At 44.0% G+C, this 24,973-nt stretch overlaps 1 protein-coding gene across 1 annotated transcript in view; it reads left to right on the plus strand.

Moving 5' to 3' along the window:
- The window catches only part of LOC126101068 (synaptotagmin-7-like), a 349,607-nt gene that overhangs the window by 273,965 nt on the left and 50,669 nt on the right, over window positions 1-24,973 (plus strand). Inside the window, exon 4 of the mRNA XM_049911742.1 lies at window positions 6,479-6,588. Coding sequence (XP_049767699.1) covers window positions 6,479-6,588 — 110 coding nt within the window. The remainder of the gene's footprint in view (window positions 1-6,478; window positions 6,589-24,973) is intronic.

Here is a 24,973-nt window from a genome sequence, read left to right on the forward strand (position 1 = left end):
CGACGTACCATCATACCTCCAACTATGACGCCGTCGGGTCATACACATTAATGACGGCAAGCCTAAGACGTGTTCCGGATGCAATAAAGAAGGTCACCTTCCGAGTGGTTCCAGAGTCGGATCTGACAACTTTCACCGCCAGACGTGGCACCTCCACCGACGCCGAGAGTCCTGCCACCAGCTTACGAAGTGACACTCACGACATCTCCGTCTGTCCAGGCACAACACACCCACGCTGCAGTAGCGGAACAACCCTAAGCGTACCAACGCCTGGCCAATCAGTCAGCCAGGACAGCGGCAGAACTCCATACAACGCTGTCTATATCGACGAACACTACACCAACAGAAGCCTTCGTGGCAGCAAAACGTGAGTCAATGACATTGACCTACAAGGGGGCCTAGCACGAAAACAGCGTTCCCCGAAACGTTGAAAGAGACGGTGAAGGGCCGTGTCGGAATACGACAGCTCCCGCTCGCAGCAGGAAGAGAAACGAATGCCGCAGGATGCAGAGTATGAGGATGGCACCATTACCACTGATTCCGCCCAGCAGAACATACGATGGAGCGAACAATGATCAACAGGAAGTTTCCAGCGCAGGCGGCGAGGATTCTCGGTCCTTTCCTACAGATCACCACGACCTAATGGAACGTCAACAGACTTCCGCGGCCAATCATGGGTCGAGGGGATCGAGACCGGACAGAATCCTGTTCTAGGGCCTATTGAGGTCTAAACAACAGCGAGAGGGCCGCAGTCGATAGTCTGACGTCATTCCGGATTTCCGTTTCTCTCCGCCATCAACACGGGTAACCCTGCCCAACCACCGCTCAAAAATGCTCAAATGTGTGTGAAACCTTATGGGACTTATGTGCTGAGGTCATCAGTCCCTAAGCTTACACACTACTTAACCTAAATTATCCTAAGGGCAAACACAAACACCCAAGCCCGAGGGAGGACTCGAACCTCCGCCGGGACCAGCCGCATAGTCCGTGACTGCAGCGCCCCAGACCGCTCGGCTAATCCTGCGCGGCCCCAAGCACCGCACATCCAGGCTCACCCCTTGGTCATGATGAGCATCAACATGATTGGCTCACCTGCCAAGATCCAGCTACCAAGTAAACCAATACGAGGCACAGTGTGCATTCCTGCCTGAACTGCAAGAGAACGCACTCCTGAACTTGTATGGTTACGCAAGGTACGTGAAGTCATGTGGTCCCACAGACACCGACGCGGTAATTTTACTGCATGAAGGTTTCGAAGCCATCGGCATCACTTACCACCACTCTGCTCGACGGTTAGCGGTCATGGTACTTGAAAAACTATTCATTAATGATTATGCATCGTCTGGTACCACCAAACTTCGTCACTGGGACGGTTTCTACTATTCTGACATAGCTCCCCTTTCCCTAGGACGGTATGAACACAGCGTCTTCGCCGGCGATTTTAATTGCTGAAGGACAATATATCGCATAACACGCCTTGTCCGGAACTGGGAAGGGTGATTCACGCTCTTCACTTATGCAACATGTGGAAAAGGTACATGGCGACAACTCTGGCCTCACGCATCGTACCAGTCATTCAGCAAGCCGACAGGAACGCGTATGTGTGTCACAAAGTCTTGAACAGGGAGTGGTGGTCGCTCTCGTCTTCTTTCATTATAGTGGCTATATCTTCCGTTGCATCTCCACCCTCATCAAGCCTGCATTGTAATGGCCTTTGGAAGATGAACGTTAACACATCTCCAGGACTCGGACTCCCATCGGGAAGTCGCCGCAATGAGGGCCAACTGTCAACGATACCACTTGTCTTTTGCGTGTCGGCTCCACTGCACCAAACTGGCAATCCGCAAGACACTTGTGCAGTTTGGCAAGGACAAGCTACGTGGCACTAGAAGGCCCTGGACGTTTACTCGTGGCGCTCAGGGACCTTGACGCTCCATCCCCATCACTGGACAGACAACTAAAACGACACCGAATCAGGGCTCACATACAATCGTTGACAATGCGCCGATTAGAAGGCGCAATAGTCCTGTCGCGAGGACACGACCGAACGACCCCAGAGATACCCACCATTGGCAGACCGACAGTTAATCACACTCCTTACAATGCGTGACAGTCGCACCTGTACCGCAGGAGCATCCACAGTGCAAATCGTGGATGATCATTTTCGTCATCTTTAACAGAAGAGAACCGTTGATGACTAGGCCACTACGGAAGCCTCACGACGGGTGACACACTCTATCGACGCGGCAGCAGCGACGGCATTAATGTAGGATTACATTTATGGCAAAAGTGCGGTCCGATGGCTTACCGACGGAATTTTACTGGAACTTCCGTGACGATATGATGCCCTGGTGGGCTACAGTATTCCGCGAGGTTATGTCACAGACAGCACTGTATCACCTACTTCAGTCGCAGAACTTCTCATACCACTACACAGGTCAGTGGGAGAGCAATCGAGCAATGAGTATCTGCAACTTACATTGTTTAACGCCGTAAACGAGATCTTCGCCAGGCTCTTGGCAGGTTGCACTTTGCCAATGATCCCCGCCCCATAACTGATGTCATAGAGGAAAGATGCCCACGCACAAAGAGCCTTAGGCGGTGGGAGGGACTTAATGCTGATCGCCTCGGCATGCCATCTGAGGGTAGTGATCCACTCCATCCATTTCAATCGGACCTTCGAATGAATGCACAATAACGTCGTCCTACAGGTGATTGACTGTATGGGATAACCGGTGAGGCTCATCGACACCTGGGGCACTTTCTGGCAGCAGCGAGCTCTCAGGTCCAGTTCAACGGCCCAGCGGTAGGCCAAATAACTCTTAAGAGGTGTGTACGACAAGATTTCCGACTTTCTACCTAATTTAATGCAGTCACGCTCGAGACACTTCTTGGGGTCTCAATCACAGTCTATTTGGCATCATTCAGCGGGACATCATCTTCTGATACAGATCATATGCCGACGACCTACCATTGCTGGTTCGTTCCACCGATGAAGTCCGCAGGGTACTATAATGGATCGAACGGTATGGGCAGGCTGTGGGCAGTCTTCTGAACATCAAGAAGTCGGTGGCGCTGGATATCTGACACCGTCTCGGGGCATTCACTGTCGCCCCACTACTGTGGGTTACTGAACTGAGATATTTGGGAGTCACGTTTACGAAGCATGAGCGCAGAAAGGCCTCGGCAAACTATCGATGGTGAATAAAGTTTGTAAGCGTGATGATGTGCCAGAACCTGCAATGTATGGAATACCTGAACCTGTACGTGGCATCAAAACTAAATCACGTGAAACAGGTGATAGATCGCAGTGATGGATCGCAGACCTCAGATAGTCTTCGATTGTTTCCTATCCATAGGACACGCATTTCAAGCACGTTGTCACCCTCTCTCTCTCATCTTGTACGGTGGTGCCTGGGACTGGTTATCGTATGGGCAAGGGCATAGCCGTTTTTATGAGCAATTTGTGGAAAAGATGGACTAGTTAACACGTTTCCTTCACGGGTCAGCTGTTGCAGGTCCTGATGCTGGTGTCCCACGTCCCGCCGGTGTTGGTCACGCACGTCGCGAAACAGCTATCCCACGTATCGACATTCATTTTAGAATACAGCTATGTGATCCCACATATCCCCACAACCCACCTACTGAAGTCTAAAGGTTTTTACTCTACCATTCCGCGTACAGTAAAGTGGTATTAATCAAGCACACAACTGTCAATTGACAACGTGTGAGGAAAACGATACACAACCACTTCGTTCCAGCCAACAAAATGTATGCGACGAGACACCGGCTCCATGCTATCGCATTAACTCACTCCCTGCTTTGCTCTAACTGCCGCCTTTGGATATCGATGGGCATCTCTGGACGTGAGTGTCGTCGTCCATCTCTTTGCGTCTGATACATAAGTTTTCAACTTGTTGCGTCTATGTCACACCTGTCGTGATTGAACCTTTGAATCTCCTGCGTCCGGGTTGGTATAACTTTCCCCTCGAAAAATGTCACACGCTTTCATGGTTCAAGGAAAAGACCTTCGTCTACGTCCTCAACGAACGGGAGAAATTGGAGCTTGATTACTGATGGTAGCAGCAAAACGTTCACAAGGCTCTTGAACTACCATTGAGTTATTGTACGGTCTTTGGAAATTATTAACGCTGTGTTTGCGTAAACACCGCTCTACTTGGTGAGGGCCAGGCGCAGTGTGACGTTCTGCATATCATCACATTGAATCCAGATTGAACTGCATTGTAGGCAGTGAGGAAGGAAAGAGATTAGCTGATTCATGGGAAGCTGCATTCACTGACACATTTGCAAAGTAGAACAAGCCTGTTGTAGATATTTTAGGCGACACTGTCCGAGATGGAAAACGCCAGTGGCAGTTGGTAAGAAAAAACCAGTTGCACCATCTCTTGAAGAATGATTCTTTTTGCTGAGTTAGCACGAGTAATAGGTAAAGTTTTCTTAGTTTATCCTTTGTATAACGTTTTCTGTAAAATTCAGTTGTGTAGGACTTTCGTTTGTACTCATCTAATAAATACACTCCTGGAAATGGAAAAAAGAACACATTGACACCGGTGTGTCAGACCCACCATACTTGCTCCGGACACTGCGAGAGGGCTGTACAAGCAATGATCACACGCACGGCACAGCGGATACACCAGGAACCGCGGTGTTGGCCGTCGAATGGCGCTAGCTGCGCAGCATTTGTGCACCGCCGCCGTCAGTGTCAGCCAGTTTGCCGTGGCATACGGAGCTCCATCGCAGTCTTTAACACTGGTAGCATGCCGCGACAGCGTGGACGTGAACCGTATGTGTAGTTGACGGACTTTGAGCGAGGGCGTATAGTGGGCATGCGGGAGGCCGGGTGGACGTACCGCCGCATTGCTCAACACGTGGGGCGTGAGGTCTCCACAGTACATCGATGTTGTCGCCAGTGGTCGGCGGAAGGTGCACGTGCCCGTCGACCTCGGACCGGACCGCAGCGACGCACGGATGCACGCCAAGACCGTAGGATCCTACGCAGTGCCGTAGGGGACCGCACCGCCACTTCCCAGCAAATTAGGGACACTGTTGCTCCTGGGGTATCGGCGAGGACCATTCGCAACGGTCTCCGTGAAGCTGGGCTACGGTCCCGCACACCGTTAGGCCGTCTTCCGCTCACGCCCCAACATCGTGCAGCCCGCCTCCAGTGGTGTCGCGACAGGCGTGAATGGAGGGACGAATGGAGACGTGTCGTCTTCAGCGATGAGAGTCGCTTCTGCCTTGGTGCCAATGATGGTCGTATGCGTGTTTGGCGCCGTGCAGGTGAGCGCCACAATCAGGACTGCATACGACCGAGGCACACAGGGCCAACACCCGGCATCATGGTGTGGGGAGCGATCTCCTACACTGGCCGTACACCACTGGTGATCGTCGAGGGGACACTGAATAGTGCACGGTACATCCAAACCGTCATCGAACCCATCGTTCTACCATTCCTAGACCGGCAAGGGAACTTGCTGTTCCAACAGGACAATGCACGTCCGCATGTATCCCGTGCCACCCAACGTGCTCTAGAAGGTGTAAGTCAACTACCCTGGCCAGCAAGATCTCCGGATCTGTCCCCCATTGGGCATGTTTGGATGAAGCGTCGTCTCATGCGGTCTGCACGTCCAGCACGAACGCTGGTCCAACTGAGGCGCCAGGTGGAAATGGCATGGCAAGCCGTTCCACAGGACTACATCCAGCATCTCTACGATCGTCTCCATGGGAGAATAGCAGCCTGCATTGCTGCGGAAGGTGGATATACACTGTACTAGTGCCGACATTGTGCATGCTCTGTTGCCTGTGTCTATGTGCCTGTGGTTCTGTCAGTGTGATCATGTGATGTATCTGACCCCAGGAATGTGTCAATAAAGTTTCCCCTTCCTGGGACAATGAATTCACGGTGTTCTTATTTCAATTTCCAGGAGTGTATAATCACCTAATAAACAACAAATAAAAAACTTTAAAAAAAGGAAAAATAGAAAGTAAACCCGATTTCGTATCCCGGTGTCGCACAGATTTTGAATGTCATCATTCCATCACATAGATGCTAGTTATCCATATTCGCAACTGTGAAACCATCTCATGTATTTTATATCGGTCGTAGTCGTCGGAGTGCCTGTTACTTCGGAGACGCGTGCTTGCATACTGCTTCGTATTTCGGAACAACGAAGGCACTGAAACACCGTACTGACCGCAAATGTTCTTCGTGTCTGTCCGACACACTTTACATCACAGGATGCGTACCTAGTTTCATAATCTCCGGACTTATTTATGTGATTTACCGACATCATGTTTAAGGTTACACTCGACTACATTGTTTCTCTGGAATACCATTTTAAATACACGTTCGCCATCTTTTTCTTCAATGAGTCAAACCACACTAGTTTATACAATAGACACGAGGCAGGTTGGGCAACGAATGCTAAAGTAAAACTGAATTTTCTTATTTTTTCAGGGTTTCCCATTCAGAAGCTGCAGAGCAGAGTACTGCACCTCCACGTCTTTGATTACGATCGCTTCTCTCGAGATGATTCCATCGGCGAAGTTTTTCTTCCTCTCTGCCAGGTAAGAAGGGATGCATATTCATCAGCAACAGAGAAAATAGAGATAAATATGTAACAGCAATTTGCCGCGCAATTCTTCATTTTTGCTGCAACTTCTTGCTCTAATTTAATAAACAGGAACTTCATGGCCACGCAAGAAACTCGTTCTGAATTTTCTTTGCATGCTCATTTGCAGAGCATGCTACAGATTATTTTCCTTTTGAGTAGCTTGAGGAGTTTAAATACCCTTGTGCTAGATTTATGTCTGCAACATCAGTAGCTACGTTTGAAAGACTTATGTTCTTAACACTATGAAATTTTTTGCGATTTTTTTTAATTTACATACAAGGGACAAAAAATTTTGCTTCTAATTGAGGAACCATAATGCAATGTGAAACCAATCCTCTGAAATCAAAATTATCAAATGCTGTAGATATTCTGGAACAAGTGCATTTGAGTAGTTTTCAGATAATATTTTGTTTCTTGTATTCCGAAATGAAGTGGATGATTTTATTCCTAAGCGCTCTTTAGTATGCGTAATGTAGTTCATTTTTATATGTTTTTAACTTATTAGATCAAAGGAAATGGACCATTCATATCACACGTAATTCAGTGATGTGAAACAAGGAACTATCATTCTCGATAGAGCCAGCGCTTTAAGGTTTGAAATTATTCGGCCAGTAATTTTTATTGTATAAAAGGGCAAATCGGCTGCATTTGGTACAGTTTCTGATATCAAAATTGAGTGGATGTGAGGTCGCTGTATTTGATCTATGCCTCTCGATGTTAGCAGCGACCTCTCTTCTGATGTCACATGGAGCAATCCCAGCGAGGTATTGAACTTTGTCCATGGGGGTTGGCCTTAGGCAGCCTGTAACAATCCTACAGCTGTCATTTAAGGCTACATCAACCTGCTTTCCACGTACTGAATTGTACCACACTGGGCTAGCATACTCTCCTGCAGAGTAGCATAAGGCAAGAGCTGTTGTTCTTAATGTTTGTCGATATGTACCCCAGTCCGATCCCACCAGTTTCCGAAGAATGCAGCTTCTGGAGGATACTTTCTGATTCAGCTTCAGACAATGTTCCTTGTAAGTCAGTGTACGGTCGAGAGTGACGCCCAAATACCTGGAGTGGGAGCAGTATAGTGATGAAGTAGTCTACGGGTGTCAGATCTAATGAACGCTCTCGTGGAAATACCTATGGCACACTACTGACCTCGCCGCCCTGGGTTCATGCTGCGATGCATGATCCGAGAAGCCGTTTGCCTGGATACGGCTTATACAGAAACGACGATCGACCTGTAGTAATAAAAAAAGGGAGTGGTACAACCAGGTGGCACGTTTGACCAACAGATGTATCGCCATGATCCAGTTTGTACTGCAGGCGTGACAGACGTCTTCGTGTCGACATGTGAACACGTAAGGGACGTCTGCTCCGAAACAGTTGTGCCTGTACCACAATTTTACTTCCTCGTCAGATGTACCCCACATCGCCGCCGATCGCGCTTGTCCGAGCGGGCCTCCACGTCCGGTGATTCGTGGACTCCAGTAGTAACCTTGTCGCCTGTTCATAGCTTCACCGTCTTCCAACCACGACAGTAGCGCGCGGACAGTCGACTATTTTCGGCGTATGCAAGTTGTTCGCTCCTGGACGCCGGGCCATTTCAGTGTGCCCTTTGTTAAAATCGATTATGTCTATGAATTTCCCCAGTTGCGGCCCGTATTATAGCTAGAGCATTTCGTCATTCGTCTCAGCAGAGACGTACTTCCTTACCATGTCGCATACCCGCATATGTGTCTAATGGTATACAGTACTGATTTCCTGTGTTCACCCTGATTTTGTAATGGGGTTCTGGTAGAGATTAGCTAATCTAGGATGATCAAGAAATAATTCTGAACGTTCTGAACAAACTTTCTCTTTACTTTTTCTTATCATATCAACACTGACCCACAATGTTGTAGCGTAACGCAATGTGATTGCTCAAAAATTACAACCTGGCTTCAAATAATTATTTCAAAAGAATGACCCTAACAAAAATAAATCTTAACAATAACCTACACATTTCATTAAGCACTTACCTCACAAAAATCTTCATTACGTGAACTACTGCAATACAGCGAGCGTCAATACTGCCAGCTAAATAAAAGCTTCTTACTACTAAAGTCACTAACTACTAATAGGCATGTGGTTAGCAAAGGAAAGATTTTGTTGAAAACCAAATAATGTATTTCTTACCTTAATAATGTGACATACAATTAAAACATGAATATAAATCGTCATTGACATCCAAATAAAAGATATACAGGGTGATTCAAAAAGAATACCACAACTTTAAAAATGTTATACATCATTACAAAGAGTATTTAAAAAGGTTTTTTTTCACTCAAAAACAAGTTCAGAGATGTTCAATATGGCCCCCTCCAGACACTCGAGCAATATCAACCCGATACTCCAACTCGTTCCACACTCTCTGTAGCATATCAGGCGTAACAGTTTGGATAGCTGCTGTTATTTCTCGTTTCAAATCATCAATGGTGGCTGGGAGAGGTGGCCGAAACACCATATCCTTAACATACCCCCATAAGAAAAAATCGCAGGGGGTAAGATCAGGGCTTCTTGGAGGCCAGTGATGAAGTGCTCTATCACGGGCTGCCTGGCGGCCGATCCATCACCTCGGGTAGTTGACGTTCAGGTAGTTACGGACAGATAAGTGCCAATGTGGTGGCGCTCCATCCTGCTGTAATATGAATTGTTGTGCTTCTTGTTCGAGCTGAGGGAACAGCCAATTCTCTAACATCTCCAGATACTGTAGTCCAGTTACAGTAGCACCTTCGAAGAAAAAGGGACCAAAAACTTTATTGGCTGAAATGGCACAGAAAACGTTCACCTTAGGCGAGTCACGTTCATACTGAGTTGTTTCCCGCGGATTCTCAGTGCCCCATATACGGACATTGTGACGGTTGACTCAATAACACAAAAAGCTTTCTGTTGAGCGGTCGCCATCTTAGCATCAACTGACGCTGACGCCTAGTCAACAGCGCCTCAAGCGAACAAATGTACAACTAAATGAAGCTTTATAGCTCCCTTAATTCGCCGACAGATAGTGCTTAGCTGTGCCTTTTGTCGTTGCAGAGTTTTAAATTCCTAAAGTTGTGGTATTCTTTTTGAATCACCCTGTATAATCATGAATAATTTTCATTCTCCAAGTCGGTTGCTTCCAGATCGTTAGTCTTCGCTAACACTTCGGACCTATACCCTCCATCAATGCTAACTTCTCACATCTAACATCCATCACTGCTGGCTGTTCACCTCCAACTGCCCAACAGTACTTCCATCATTGCTGGCGACTAACTTCCTAACTGCCCAACAGTACTGGCGATTAACTTCCAACATCGAGTCCAACCAGCCACAGAGTCTCTTACAAAGAAAGCGCAGTCAGAGATCCAATGCAAAGCGCTACACAGCGCTGCCAGCACACAAGCAGCCCACTTACAAGATATTTTCCTCTTTTGAAGTTCAGCGTGTGTCGTTTATAATCTGGAAACAACACGTACCGTCGTTTGTATCTATTTGTCGGTCGTGGATTAATTAAATACAGTGCGGTTAACGTTAATGTCTAACGAAGGCTGGTGGAGCTAAAATTATTCCACAGCGGTGCGTCTGAAACACGTCGACGAATGATCTTCACTACAATAGGTTGCAATTTTACACATTCGTCTGTATTTTATGCGATCCATAATACTGTATTAGAACTGGTAATAGCGAACAAACTCAACATATAAAAAGTATATAGTTTTATGTCAATTTACGTTTCAAGTTACAAGGCTACACACTTTTTTGTGTTTATTGCCTTTTGCCACTTCTTGTTTCCTATCCTTCACTTTTTCCTGTTCATCCAATCTTCATCGTGAAATTGTGTCCTCCATTATCCTATCGGCACCTTCCTTTTATATAGGGAGGGAACATGCTGTTCATCTTTGTGGAGCGTATTATTGTATTCACGTTGGACAGTAGTGGTCATCCTTCCCCTTAAACATGATACTGTTGAAGTGGCTGTTGCTATTTTAATCTACCAAATATCGTCTTTCTGAACTGCATAATTTCTATTATTCTATGACATCTCACATTGTCCACACCGAAATGTCACAACTTCCCCTCCTAAAAGTTATGTGTATCTCATTTCTGCACCATGCGTAACAACACTCCCAATGTCGGACTTACAAACTACTCGGTTATTTGTCCATTTTATTATACGGTTGTTCTAGAAAACAGAGTCAAATTTTCTTGCTGAACTCTCTCCTAGGCATTGTGTTTGTTGTTTATGGTAGCTGTGTGCCTATTGTTCCATGACGGCTACCCTTGAAAATATGTGAAAGAGTCATACTCTCTCTGTGTATACAGCGCTGTTCTGGAAGACACCTTACCGCATTGACGGAGGGTACATTGTACCACTATTACCAGTTTTCCTTCTTCTTTCAATTGCGTATTGAGTGAAGGAAAGATGACTATATGCCTTCGCACGTGCTCTATTTTCTCACATCTTCTTTTCAAGGTACTTGCGCGAGATGCACGTTGGTGAAAGCGTAGTGGTTTAACAGCTGTCTTCAAATACAGGCTTTCTAAATTTCTCCAACAGGATTTCCCGAGAACCACGTCGTATTTCTTCCAAACTTTGCTATTTAAATTCTCTGACATTTTCTATTACACTGTCGTATGGGCTATACCGGCTTGTAACAAATGGTTCAAATGGCTCTGAGCACTATGGGACTTAACATCTGAGGTCATCGGTCCCCTAGAACTTAGAACTACTAAAACCTAACTAACCTAAGGACATCACACACATCCATGCCCGAGGCAGGATTCGAACCTGCGACCGTAGCTGTCGCGCGGTTCGCGGTTCCGAACTTAAGCGCCTAGAACAGCTCGGCCACAGCGGCCGGCCGGCCTGTAACAATTCAGCAGCGTGTCTCTCAATCGTTCGATCCTTGATTTCATGCCAACCTGATAACTAGCGGTACAATACCCTACTAGCTGTCGTGATTGCGTCTTGTATGATATTTCCCTTACACGTTCCGAGAAAACAACCAAAAATTCTTCAATATGTCTTCCCTAATACTGATTTCACGTGATTGTCTTGTTTCATATCGTCTCTTAGTATTACCCTTCAGTCCTTATAGGACTAAACTTAGATAGTAGGTAGTTCTTTGTCTTTGTGCAGTCATCACCTTAACTCTATCCACGTTCAGAGAGGGCTACTGTTCATTGAATTGGAAATTTTGTCCAAGTCCTTCCACAATTCCTTACGACCTTCCAACGACGATGCTCTCCCGTGAAAAGTTACAACATCAGCAAACAATATATAGTACAGCTGATAGAGTCTGGTAACATCGGAGGTCCAGTTATGCTTCCCTTGGGACATTCGATGTAATAAGAGCAATTCAATCAGAGAAAAGTCATTTTCTAAAAGAAGGGAAACGAGAATGGAATACAACACTTAGGTTTTTATTAACGTTATCCCCCCCCCCGTAAATTCTATGCACTTCTGCCAACGCTGGACAAGCTTGTTAAATCCAGGCTCAAAGATTTCTTCGAGACATGTGCATAACCAGTTAAACACTGGAGCTTGGACATTCTCAATATCAGCGAACATTGAGCCACTGAGAGTGAATTAAAAATGCACCCAACTTTCATCTCCCCTTACAGTTGCTTTTTAGAGTCGTCAGTCATTTGACTGGTTTGATGCCGCCCGCCACGAATTCCTCTCCTCTGGCAAACTCTTCATCTTAGAGCAGCATTTGCAACCTATGTCCTCAGTCATTTGCTGTATGTACTCTAGTCTCTTGTCTTCCTCTACAAGTTTTTCCCTCTACAGGTCCCCTTATCACCATGGAAGTCATTGTCTGACGTCTTAACAGATGTTCTGTCATCATGTCACTTCTCCTTGTCAGTGTTTTCCAAATATTTCTTTCCTCTCCGATTCTGCACAGAAGCTCCTCATTGCTTACTTTATCAGTCTTCCTAATATTCAATAGTTGTCTGTAGCACATTTCGAATGCTTAGATTCTCTTGTATTCCAGTTTTCTCACAGTCCATCTTTCACAAACATACAAAGCTGTGCTCCAAACTTAATTATTCAGAAATTTCTTTCTCAAATTATGACCTACAAATTAAGACCTATGTTTGATGCCAGTAGACTCCTGTTGTCCAGGAATGCCTTTTTTGCCAGTGATAGTCTGAAATTGATGTCCTCCTTTCTCCGTTCGTCATTGGTTACTTTGCTGCCTAGGTAGTCAGTACCTTAACTTCATGTACTTCGTGACCATCAGTCCTGATGTTAAATTTTTCGGTGTTCTCATTTGTGCTACTACTCATTATTCTCGTCTTTCTTTGGTTTACTCTCAATCCATATTCTTTAATCATTAGACTGTACATTCCATTCAGCAGATAACGTAATTCTTCTTCACATTCACTCAGTACAGCCGTGTCGTCAGCGTATCGTATCATTGATATCTTTTCCCTTTGAATTTTAAATCCACTCCTGAACCTTTCCTTTATGGCCTTTTTTACTTCTTCGAAGTACAGATTGAACAATAGGGGTGACAGACTACATTATTGTCCTACACACTTTTTAATCCGAGCGTTACCTTCTTGGTTTTCCATTCTTATTATACCCTCTTGGCTCTTGTACATATTGTATACTACCCGTCTCTCCCTGTAGCTTACCCCCGTTTTGTCAGGCATTCCGAACATCTTGCACCATTTTACATTGTCGAACGCTTTCTCCAGGTCGACAAATCCTATGAACATGTCCTGATTATCGTTTAGTCTTGCTTCCATTAACAACCACATCGTACGAATTGCCTCTCTGGTGTCTGTACCTATCCTTAAACCAAACTGATCGTCATCTAACACAATTTCCTTTCCCATTCTTTTGTCAGCAATTTCGATGGATGAGCTTTTAAGCTGATTTTGCGAAAGTTCCCACACTTGTCTGCTCTTGCAGGCTTCGGAACGGTGTGGATGATATCTTTCCGAAAGTCAGATGCTATGTCGCCAGACTCATAAATTCTACACACCAGCGTGAATAGTGCTTATCGGCTCTGTTTAGCAGAAACTCTCTCTTTGCCTTCTTGACAAATCTATTAACTTTTGTAATCATAGATGCTATAATGACATTACGATCGCTAATCCCCGTTTCTATACTGATAATGTCGACAAGGTCCAGCCTATTTGTAAGATATTTCCATTGCGTATGGGTTGCCGAACTATCTCCTCAAGTAGTATTTCGCATGATTATCTCTCTGTACCCTCCACATTAATCCATAGGCAGCCCAATACAGACCAGGTAGGTTAGAACCGCTTCAAACTAGTATTGCGTGATCTGTGTATTTACACGCTACTGACCTTAGAATTTCTTTGAATGACCCTTGAACTATCACTGCGGAATCGAGTGGTCGGTAAAAACAATCTACGATTATCATGGTTGCACCTACACTTGTTTTAGGGTACCAGATAGGTTTACCATTACACTCAACTTCGACTTCAATAGTGACAATATTTTTGTCAGCTGTAATGAACACACCCCATCCTATGGCCCCAAACCTGTCATTCTGATATGCGATCCATCACTCGCTAAATATCTCAGAGTTTTCCACCTCGGGTTTAAGCCAGCTCTTGGTCCCAAGAATAAATTGAGAGCGAGAACTTTCCTGGAGGGCAGAAAATTCGTGAAACTTTATTACGAGTACTTCGACAGTTCACTGATTAAATTTTGACAGACAAAATGCCTTTATTCTGAACGCCATCTGACTTGCCCTGCTGCGTTTTGACTGGCGAGTGTTCAAAAGAGCGCCTCAACCTTCTGTCTAGCCTAAAAAGCCTCCATGGGCACTCCACGTGACTCTGCTACCCGAGTAGCGTCAAGAGTAGTCCTACGAATCCCCACACGATAACGTAGCTCTATAAATCGGTAGCTAAGACCGTCACAGAGTCAAGAAAGCCTTTCGTTAAGACCCCCCACTCGACTTCAAACGCGATCAACTCTGGGAACAGTGCTGCAAACTGCGAGCGCAGTTTGCGCATCACGTGCGAGGCTAGAAGCCTTCACCACCTCCTCCATCCATATGTACGAAATAATGGACTGAGAACCCATGCAACAGTCGTCGTTGGAGCCGACGTGAGCCATAGCTTGCAGACAACTGCACCTGCACCTGCAACCTCCCTTTTTTTTTTTTTTTTTTTTTTTTGTCACCAGTCTACTGACTGGTTTGATGCGACCCGCCACGAATTCCTTTCCAGTGCTAACCTCTTCATCTCAGAGTAGCACTTGCAAGCTACGTCCTCAATTATCTGCTTGACGTATTCCAATCTCTGTCTTCCTTTACAGTTTTTGCCCTCTACAGCTCCCTCTAGTACCATGGAAGTCATTCCCTCATGTGTTAGCAGATGTCCTATCATCCTGTCCCTTCTCCTTATCAGTGTTTTCCACATATTTCTTTCCTCTCCGATTCTGCGTAGAACCTCCTCATTCCTTACCTTATCAGTCCACCTAATTTTCAACAGTCGTCTATAGCACCACATCTCAAATGCTTCGATTCTCTTCTGTTCCGGTTTTCCCACTGTCCATGTTTCACTACCATACAATGCTTTACTCCAGACGTACATCCTCAGAAATTTCTTCCTCAAATTAAGGCCGGTATTTGATATTAGTAGACTTCTCTTGGCCAGAAATGCCATAGCGAGTCTCCTTTTGTTGTCCTCCTTGCTACGTCCGTCATTGGTTATTTTACTGCCTAGGTAGCAGAATTCCTTAACTTCATTGACTTCGTGACCATCAATCCTGATGTTAAGTTTCTCGCTGTTCTCATTTCTGCTACTTCTCATTACCTTCGTCTTTCTCCGATTTACTCTCAAACCATACTTACTCATTAGACTGTTCATTCCGTTCAGCAGATCATTTAATTCTTCTTCACTTTCACTCAGGATAGAAATGTCATCAGCGAATCGTATCATTGATATCCTTTCACCTTGTATTTTAATTCCACTCCTGAACCTTTCTTTTATTTCCATCATTGCTTCCTCGATGTACAGATTGAAGAGTAGGGTCGAAAGGCTGTAGCCTTGTCTTACACCCTTCCTAATACGAGCACTTCGTTCTTGATCGTCCACTCTTATTATTCCCTCTTGGTTGTTGTACATATTGTATATGACCCGTCTCTCGCTATAGCTTACCCCTACTTTTTTCAGAATCTCGAACAGCTTGCACCATTTTATATTGTCGAACGCTTTTTCCAGGTCGACAAATCCTATGGAAGTGCCTTGCTTCCATTATTAGCCGTAACGTCAGAATTTCCTCTCTCGTCCCTTTACTTTTCCTAAAGCCAAACTGATCGTCACCTAGCGCATTCTCAATTTTCTTTTCCATTCATCTGTATATTATTCTTGTAAGCAGCTTCGATGCGTGAGCTGTTAAGCTGATTGTGCTATAATTCTCGCTCCCTAACCAAACGTAAGACCGCATCTTGATCTCGGGCGAGACCCCTCGCCTGACATATCGAGTGCAGATTGGTTATCTTTCCAGCCCTGAACGCTATCTGCCTAAGAGGCTCCATGACACCCGTAATGTTTTAGCTCCCAATAACTAGTGAATCCTTCCCCCATGTGCCTGCTCGGACCCTGCTGAAGTGCGGCTACCTGTCAGTAGGGTGAATTGCCATTCTTCACGTTGGCCCTCCGCCTCGAGCAATGCGAACGCATTACCACCTGCTGTGAGGGCAGATCCGGCGCATCGCGTCCACTAATACGGCATGCCTCGGAAACAGAGCCCATGGTAAAAATAAATGACACCTGATGTGTCCCATGCGACGCGCCAGATCCTCGGGCACAGCTACACCCACAGGCAGCAGCCTAGAGGTCAATGACCGTAGCCGAAGGCGCATTTAATTGCTCTCAATCTGCTGCCAGCTCTTCCTTCATCCGCTCACAGCGTGTACACATCCTAATCATCCTTGCAAGGCAGACTGACGAAGTAAACTATAAAAGCAGACAGAATCCTAGATGTGCAACTTGGTACCCTCCTAATGTGTCACCAATGTACGTTGATTCGTTAGCAAGCAATGTAGCTATCTTTTCAGTGAGCAACCAAGAAACCAAATACCAATTGTCGTAGGTCTACCTTCAAAATTGTCTTAATAGTGACACACTTTAAAAAACTTTTCATCCCCTATTTCACCCTATTAGCGGTGATATTTCAAAAAAGTCCCTTCTTAAGCGTTGCCTACAGTATAGCATCACCACCCGCTCCAACTTTCAAGTTTCTCTCCTCAGCGGTTCTGACTGGACGATGATGAGTCACGCAGCCAGGTAGGACGTTAGCTGTTATATATATATATACACAGATTCTCACAAGATCTCAGGTACACTGAAATTCCAAAGAAACTGGTATAAGCATGCATATTCAAATACACAGATAGGGCCGGCTGGGGTGGCCGAGCGGTTCTGTTCTAGGCGCTACAGTCTGGAACTACGCGACTGCTACGGTCGCAGTTTCGAATCCTGCCTCGGCATGGATGTGTGTGATGTCCTTAGGTTAGTTAGGTTTAATTAGTTCTAAGTTCTAGGTGACTGATGACCTCAGAAGTTAAGTCCCATAGTGCTCAGAGCCATTTGAACCATTTGAACAGAGATAGGCAAACAGGCAGAATATGGGGCTGCGGTCGGCAACGCTTATAGAAGACAAATGTCGGGAGTAATACTTAGATCGGTTACTGCTGCTACAATGGGAGAATATGAACATTTAAGTGAGTTTGAACGTGGTGTTACAGTCAGTGGACGAGCGATGGGACACGACATCTCCGACGTTGCGATGAAGTGGGGATTTTTCCGTACGACCATTTCACATATATACCGTGAATATCAGGAAGCCGGTAAAACATCAAACCTCCGACATCACCGCGGCCGGAAAAAGCTCATGCAAGAAGTGTACCAACGACGAATGAAGAGATCGTTCAATGCGACAGAAGTGCAGCCCTTCCGCAAGTTGCTGCAGTTTTCAACGCTGGGCCGTCAACAAGTGTAAGCGTGCGAACCATTCAACGATATGGCCTTTCTGGGCACAAAGATTTATGCCGCGCCTGGGCCCTTCAACACCGACATTAGACTGTTCATGACTGTAAACGTGTTGCCTAGTCGAACGAGTCTTGTTTCAAATTGAATCGAGCGGATGGACTTGTACGGATATGGAGAGAACCTCATTAATCTATGGAACCTGCGTGTCAGCAGGGGATTGTTCAAGCTGGTAGAGACTGTGTAATGGTGTGGGGTGCGTACAGTTGGAGTGATATGGGACCCTTGATACGTCTAGATACGAATCTGACAGGTGACACGTACGTAAGTATCATGTCTGATCACCTGCATCCGTTAATGACCATTGTGCATTCCAACGGACTTGGGCAATTCCAGTCGGTCAATGCGACATTCCACACGTCCAGAATTGCTACAGAGTGGCTCCAGGAACACTCTTCTCAGATGAAACACTTCCGCTGGCCGCCAAACTCCTCAGACATGAACATTTTTGAGCATTTCTTGGATGCCTTGCAACGTGCTGAGCAGAAGAGGTCTCCACCCCCTCGTACTCTTACGGACTTCCCTCCAGCACTCAGACATTGGTGGAGTGCATGCCACATCGTGTTGCGGCACATTTTGTGGTAAGTTCCTACGGGACCAAACTGCTGAGGTCATCGGTTCCTAGGCTTGCACACTAATTTAAACTAACTTAAGCATAGGACAAAACACACACACACACACACACACACACACACACACACACACATTCTTGAGAGAGGACTCGAACCTCCAACGGTGGGAGCCGCTCGCACCGGGACAAGGCGCCCCTGACGGCACGGCTACCCCGCGTGCGTTGCGGCGCTTCTGCGTGCTAGCGGGGGCCCTACACGGTATTAGGGAGGTGTCCAGTTTCTTAGGCTCTTCAGTATTACCCCGACTACATGTTTGCGAGAAGATGCGGTTGTTTACTATTGCCGGCCGAGGTGGCCGAGCGGTTCTAGGCGCTACAGTCTGGAACCGCGCGACCGCTACGGTCGCAGGTTCGAATGCTGCCTCGGGCATGGATGTGTGTGATGTCCTTAGGGTAGTTAGGTTTAAGTAGTTCTAGGGGACTGATGACCTCAGAAGTTAAGTCCCATAGTGCTCAGAGCCATTTGAACCATTTTTCTTTGTTTACTATTTCAATTCGTGATAGTTAAATTTTACAAAATGACCAACTTCAACAAATCACATTCTTCCTCGTGTCATAATTGCAAGACACAACTATTGAGGGACAGTTATTGCGAGTTCTGAGTTTGATAATGGTAACAAGTTATATTAATACATATGTTGGAGTGTGTAAAAACGTGAAGCTGTGTGAATTTCATGAACTACGTTATTATTGAATTCTTCTTTGAATTAATATTTCAGCAAATCGTATTTTTGCACCATGCGAGTTGTTGTCTATGAAAGCCCATTCTGCGAATTGGATAACTGCCTTGCGTACTTCCCTGTTGTATTATTTTCGAAACATACGTATCCTATACAATGCAGATTGCATGGAGAAATGTTAATTGATGAAACAAGAAAAACATATTTATTTTGTTTCATCTGGACGATATACAACTACAGCCCCTCATCCTAACTCTAGGCAGGATTTGAATATCTCTTAAAACTCTGCGTAGCTTTTGCTGCTAATTGTACACATTCTGACACCCTCGTATGCTTCCGTGGTCTACTACGCAGATTAACGATAAACCTTCTTATCTATTCATCTTTATAGTCTCTGCTGTTTTATTTACGGCCACATCTAGTAAGCTAGCATTTCTTCCTTTCAAATTTTTATCTCAATTAAACTTTTTCCCATTCAGTACAAGTAGGATCGACATTTGCATCTGGCAATCTATTTGTTTTCCGTTCAGAGAGGCAACATTTCGGATTGTTTTTTCGAGGAGGCTATCAAAACTTGCGCCGCCTTCTTTCCTATATTTCTTGCCTGCTCGCGACGGATCACAACGGCGTAGTTATTTCTCATTTCATTTTACAACTTCCTTCAGAAAGAACTTTTCTCTCAGCTCTAGAGTTCGAGCGAATCTCTAGAGGTTACTTCGTTCTTACGTTTTCATCTTCAACGTTTTCTTACTATCGCATCCTTTATCTGCAAGTTCACTTCTTTTTATTTTATTTTATGCCTGAAATGCAATATGTCTCTAAGTTTTATTATCAATACTATTTCTGTTAGAATCGGACACTGTGCCAAGTGCGTTTTCTAAAACACGAAATGGTCAACAAACGTGCAATAATACTGAACGCTTTAATTTTCTTTTAAGCCGCAAATGTTACGAAATCGTTGACTTTTCCTCTAATAACACGTACACTTGTCTATAATTTCATACTTTATCGCTTTGAAGGCCTCCTTTTTGCCTTCATGTATGCTTCTAGAAGAAGTAATAATAAGAACGTATTATCGCGTACAAATATTTTGTAACAGTAGTAACTAATGCATATACATTGTCATTCATTCCACAATTCGACTACAGTATAAACAACAATATTCCTTTATACTTCGACGCCGTAGGTGAGACTCATTGGTTTCTGTAAAACTTTTCTTCAGCATTAGGCAGTATAAATTGTCATAACATTTTCTGCTACCGTAATCCCGTCGCCCATCTCGTTCTAAGTTGCTTAAGCTTGACATGTTTGCATTATTGCCATCGCAAATATCCTCGATAATCTGCGATGCCTTCTGCGATATTTGTATGTCCCTATAATTTGTCATCTTCTCTGCTCCTTGAATGCTCAATGATCTGCCTTACTAACCCTTGTAACATCTGTTAGTGGTTTCCTATTATATCTGTCGTTGCTTGATACCTACAAAACCTCTTTATTTCGTTCGTGTCTACAGATATAATTTGTTTATGATCTGAACCGAGAGTTTCAAGAGTTTTTCTTCAATCAAACATCAATATTTGATTCCACTAGAGCTCATTCGCTGAAGGAAGTTTACGGTGCAAGCAACCACATGCAGTGTACAATGCGCTGTGTAGCCGTACCATGTAATATGTTTAGTACATACCAGTCGACATAGATGGGTCCGAAAAAAACCATCAGTACGTCCTCATGAAAGTTCCGAAGTTTCTAACGGAAGGGATTCGCGCGATGCACAACTCTTTTCCTGTGAAGTACCCCACTCTACGTGGCTAAGTGACATCTGCCGATCTCATGTTGACTAAGCAAGCCTTTGTTAAGGGAATCACACTTCGTTTTAACGCTACTGTTCATTAAATCTGGAAAGGGTGCTACACCGATGAACATAACTGAAATATCTGCTTCCTCTTCCCCAATTTTGACGTCAAGCCAGACATGACTATCTAATCGACCCTGTTTCATTACTTCAAGTGTGAAAATTCTTGAACTGATGTTCCTGATAAGTACACTGCATATTCCATCCAACAGTTGACCTAAGTTTATATATGTTCACTTTCCAAAATTATTCCAGGTACAAAATTTTTCAACTATGTACATCGCTTTTTCGAAATACAAGTTAGCTAACACTAGAGATAAGGTACAGCGTTACATTACCTCCCAACTATCGCGAACATATCTTCTTCGATCCTTCATTTTTATTGCTTCCACTTCGTTCTTATTGATACTGTAATCCAGTTCTCTTTTATAACAGCTCATATAATCATATTCTACCATATACTTCTAAATACTCTCTCTACACCTGCATAATGCCATGTGCTATTCCTCTTATTTTTCATTGTGTCGTCTACTACAGAACATGAAGTGATGGTCAGAAGATCAGCAAGACAAAGTATCATATTTTTAGAAATGTGTGCGTTTAGAAGAGACCACCATTCTATCCCTTTTCCCACTTAGTAAACCATAAGGCATTCTATATTATTGCACCACAATGTACCATTTCATGTGTTAGAGAACTCGCGTTTCCTATCATTATTTAACTGCGAATGTCGAGTGGTGAACGCCTCGTTTAGTACGTCTTTAGTGGCAGAGAAGTTGATGCACTTTTATTAATTTCCGCAGCGACTAATGCAAAGTCTGACGGTGTGTAACGTAACATAGCATCCTTCATACGTACAACAGATTTACCAGGACCGACATCATCTGCTTTAAAAGCGTCTACGTTTTTGGGAACGGAAGCCTTTTATATCGGTCCAACGATGATAGGATCTCGCCCAGTGTCACAAGAGAACGTTTCAAGTACACCACTATCAATGGTGCTCTCCTCTCAATGTCACTGTTGCAGTTTGGATCACTACATCTGAACCGTAGCGCTGTTGTCAGACAGTCTGCTTTATTAGCTATTCTGTACGTCTTTTTCTGTAACTCTGCTGGAATAGGGGCACAATTAATAATTCTTGTAGAGTGAGGACACCGTTTATATTGAAATGCAGTCCTATTATGAAAGCGCAGACATGCTCTTCACCTATCATTTAGTCTACTGAAAGCTTAATGTACACGTAAAGAGGTTCACAACGCTGCATTCCAACTTAAACAAGTGTTTGGCATTTTGCTACAGCGACTTCCGCATGGGGGGGGGGGGCATTCCCCATAAAGACAAAGGACTGCAGTACATATCACTGAGTTAGTAGTACACGTGCATCGATAATGTAAACACATTATATGATGCAGTTTCATGCATGTAACCAAATCCAGAGGCAATCACATGTGTTCACACACCTTCGATATTCACATAGAGGGACGGCTGACGGTTATATAACAGTAAATGGTAACCACGGGCAGATGCTTATCATAGGGCATAATGACCCGTATGTCATCATGTATTTGTAGGAGGTAACCAGTGATAGAACATAAAGCTAGCATTAAATACACAGATACTTCTAAAAAGCATTTCACAAAGCAGTATATACCAACATAACAAGTCGTAAACTAACAAGTGTAACTATATATCACCGATCCAGAAAAATACAACTGTACTTACAAAAACATTGTGTGTACACAAACAACTAAAGCATACACAACATCAAAGATCTGAAACAACAGATCACGTCTGTCTACGTGTAATTCCCACACCTAGTCTTACTTGTACAGTAACAGTTCCTAAACATCAATATTTGTATATAACAAGACTTAGATTAAGAATGTTTTTAGCTTATTCAAATTGAAATGTGAGGAATTTCGTGCCACCGACGTTTAAAGACTGGAAATCATATTAAGATTACAAATAATGGGGTAAGGCAGGGGTTCCCAGCAAAATTTTCTCGGGGACCCCCTCATCGAGCATGATTGGTACCTTGTCATATCACAGCTTCAAGTGGCCGGCCGCGGTGGTCTAGCGGTTCTGGCGCTGCAGTCCGGAACCGCCGGACTGCTACGCTCGCAGGTTCGAATCCTGCCTCGGGCATGGGTGTGTGTGATGTCCTTATGTTAGTTAGGTTTAAGTAGTTCTAAGTTCTAGGGGACTTATGACCTAAGATGTTGAGTCCCATAGTGCTCAGAGCCATTTGAACCATTTTGAACAGTATCAGTTACCTAAAAAAGCCAAGTTAAGAGTCTTTTTATACGCTTTCTGTTTTATACTGAGCATAAATTTTTTTCAAGTTAGCCATCGTTGTTATTGTAAAATTTTTGAGTATTGCTCAAAATCTTGTCTACAAATCTGGGTGTTTAATACAACAAACTCCTTAAAAAAATAAAAATTGAGTATGAACTGAAAACGACAGGAAAAAATTAAAACTGAGTGTATTGGTCTTTCAAGTGCACTATACTTGAGATTGCATTGCGTAGATATGTGTGAAAAATGAGAAAACACTAATTTCATACAAGGTATTATTTATTTGAAAAAATACAGTTACAACAGAGTACTCCATCAGTATATAGTCAGTTTTCATTTTCAGTTCTTAATGAGATGAGTTGAATCTGACCTTTGAGTCCATTATTTCTGAAATATTAGGTTCCAAACTTGAAACTTTCATTCTGAAATCCGACCACGTGTCGAGCAGATTCCTATATTTGTTTTTCATTAATCTCATGGAAGAAAATGCTTGCTTACACCGATGTGTGGTTGCAAATGAAAGGATCTTTTTCATTGCCTTATCTCCAAGCTTCTTGTAGTCCCTACGTGCTGATGCCCAGAAGTCTGTAATTTTATCATCGATGAAAATGTTTATAATCGTACCACAGCTGGACAGATCCACAAGTTGATCTTGCTCTTCGTCAGCGAGGCCTTGGATTTTGTCTATTTCTTCACAGCTGAAGGGATTTCGAATACATCTGTCGTCAGGGTCAAGTTCATTGAAATACTCTCTAAAAGTGGTGGCTAGGCTGCATAGAGCTCGGCTACATTGATCTTGATCTGGTCAGGCAAATTCTCCTGTGATGACTCGAAGAATTGTTTTAAAGTAGAAAAGTTAGTTAGTGACTCGTTGTCTATCCTTGACGCCCAGATCTGACACTTTTTGACCATAGCACTAATCTTACCCTCAACGTTGAACATGTCAACATTTTTTCCTTGTAAACTCAAGACATTCAAGTGTTCGGACACATCAGCTAAGTACGCAAAAGATCAAAGCCAAGAGAAGTTAGTGAGAAAATCCGCGAACTTTTTGTCTAGAAGGAAGACACGAACCTCGTCTCTAAGTTCAAAAAATCTTGACGAGGTCCTACCTCGAGAAAACTATCTTACTTCCGTATGAATAAGAAGTTGCTCATGCTCATTGCCGATTTCTTTACCCTCTAGGAATACGCTAGACGCAGAAGTTAGGGATCGCTAAAGCTCTGCTCATACAGGAAGTGGTCAAAACAAAATATCTGTTATCATACGAAATATATTTAATATATATTTTATTGTAATAGCATCTTGCGGACCCCTCTGCCATAGCTCGCGGACCCCTTAGGGTCCACGGACCACCTGTTGAGAACCACAGGTGTAAGGCATTAGTATTGTGACTAGTATGAGTATTACAGTCATTAACGTAACTTCAAGTACAGCAGGAAACATAATGCAATCATAGGCATTCAGCAGTAATAAACCGTCCTATAAAATTCCTTTCAGAAGTCAGTGCCCGATATAGAAATATAGTTTTCTACTTTTATTGGGAACACTAATTTCTGTGTTCATAATTTACCACTATTCAATAGCAAAGTTACATGAAAGGATATTAGCTTTAATCTAATTTATAACTCCCTTGACATCACAGGCTTGTGATATTACAGTAAGGAAACAAAACAACTTGGCTAATTTCTGGAAAGTTAAACAATTCATTTACTAAATATAACATGGAATTAATTGACTTTTTTCTGTCGCCAATTTTAAGTTCATTCTGTGATATATCACAATAGGAATTAGTAATAGTTCTGCAGATAGAACACCAAGT

This window comes from Schistocerca cancellata, chromosome 9 (assembly GCF_023864275.1).
Source record: "Schistocerca cancellata isolate TAMUIC-IGC-003103 chromosome 9, iqSchCanc2.1, whole genome shotgun sequence".
Lineage (NCBI taxonomy): Eukaryota > Metazoa > Arthropoda > Insecta > Orthoptera > Acrididae > Schistocerca > Schistocerca cancellata.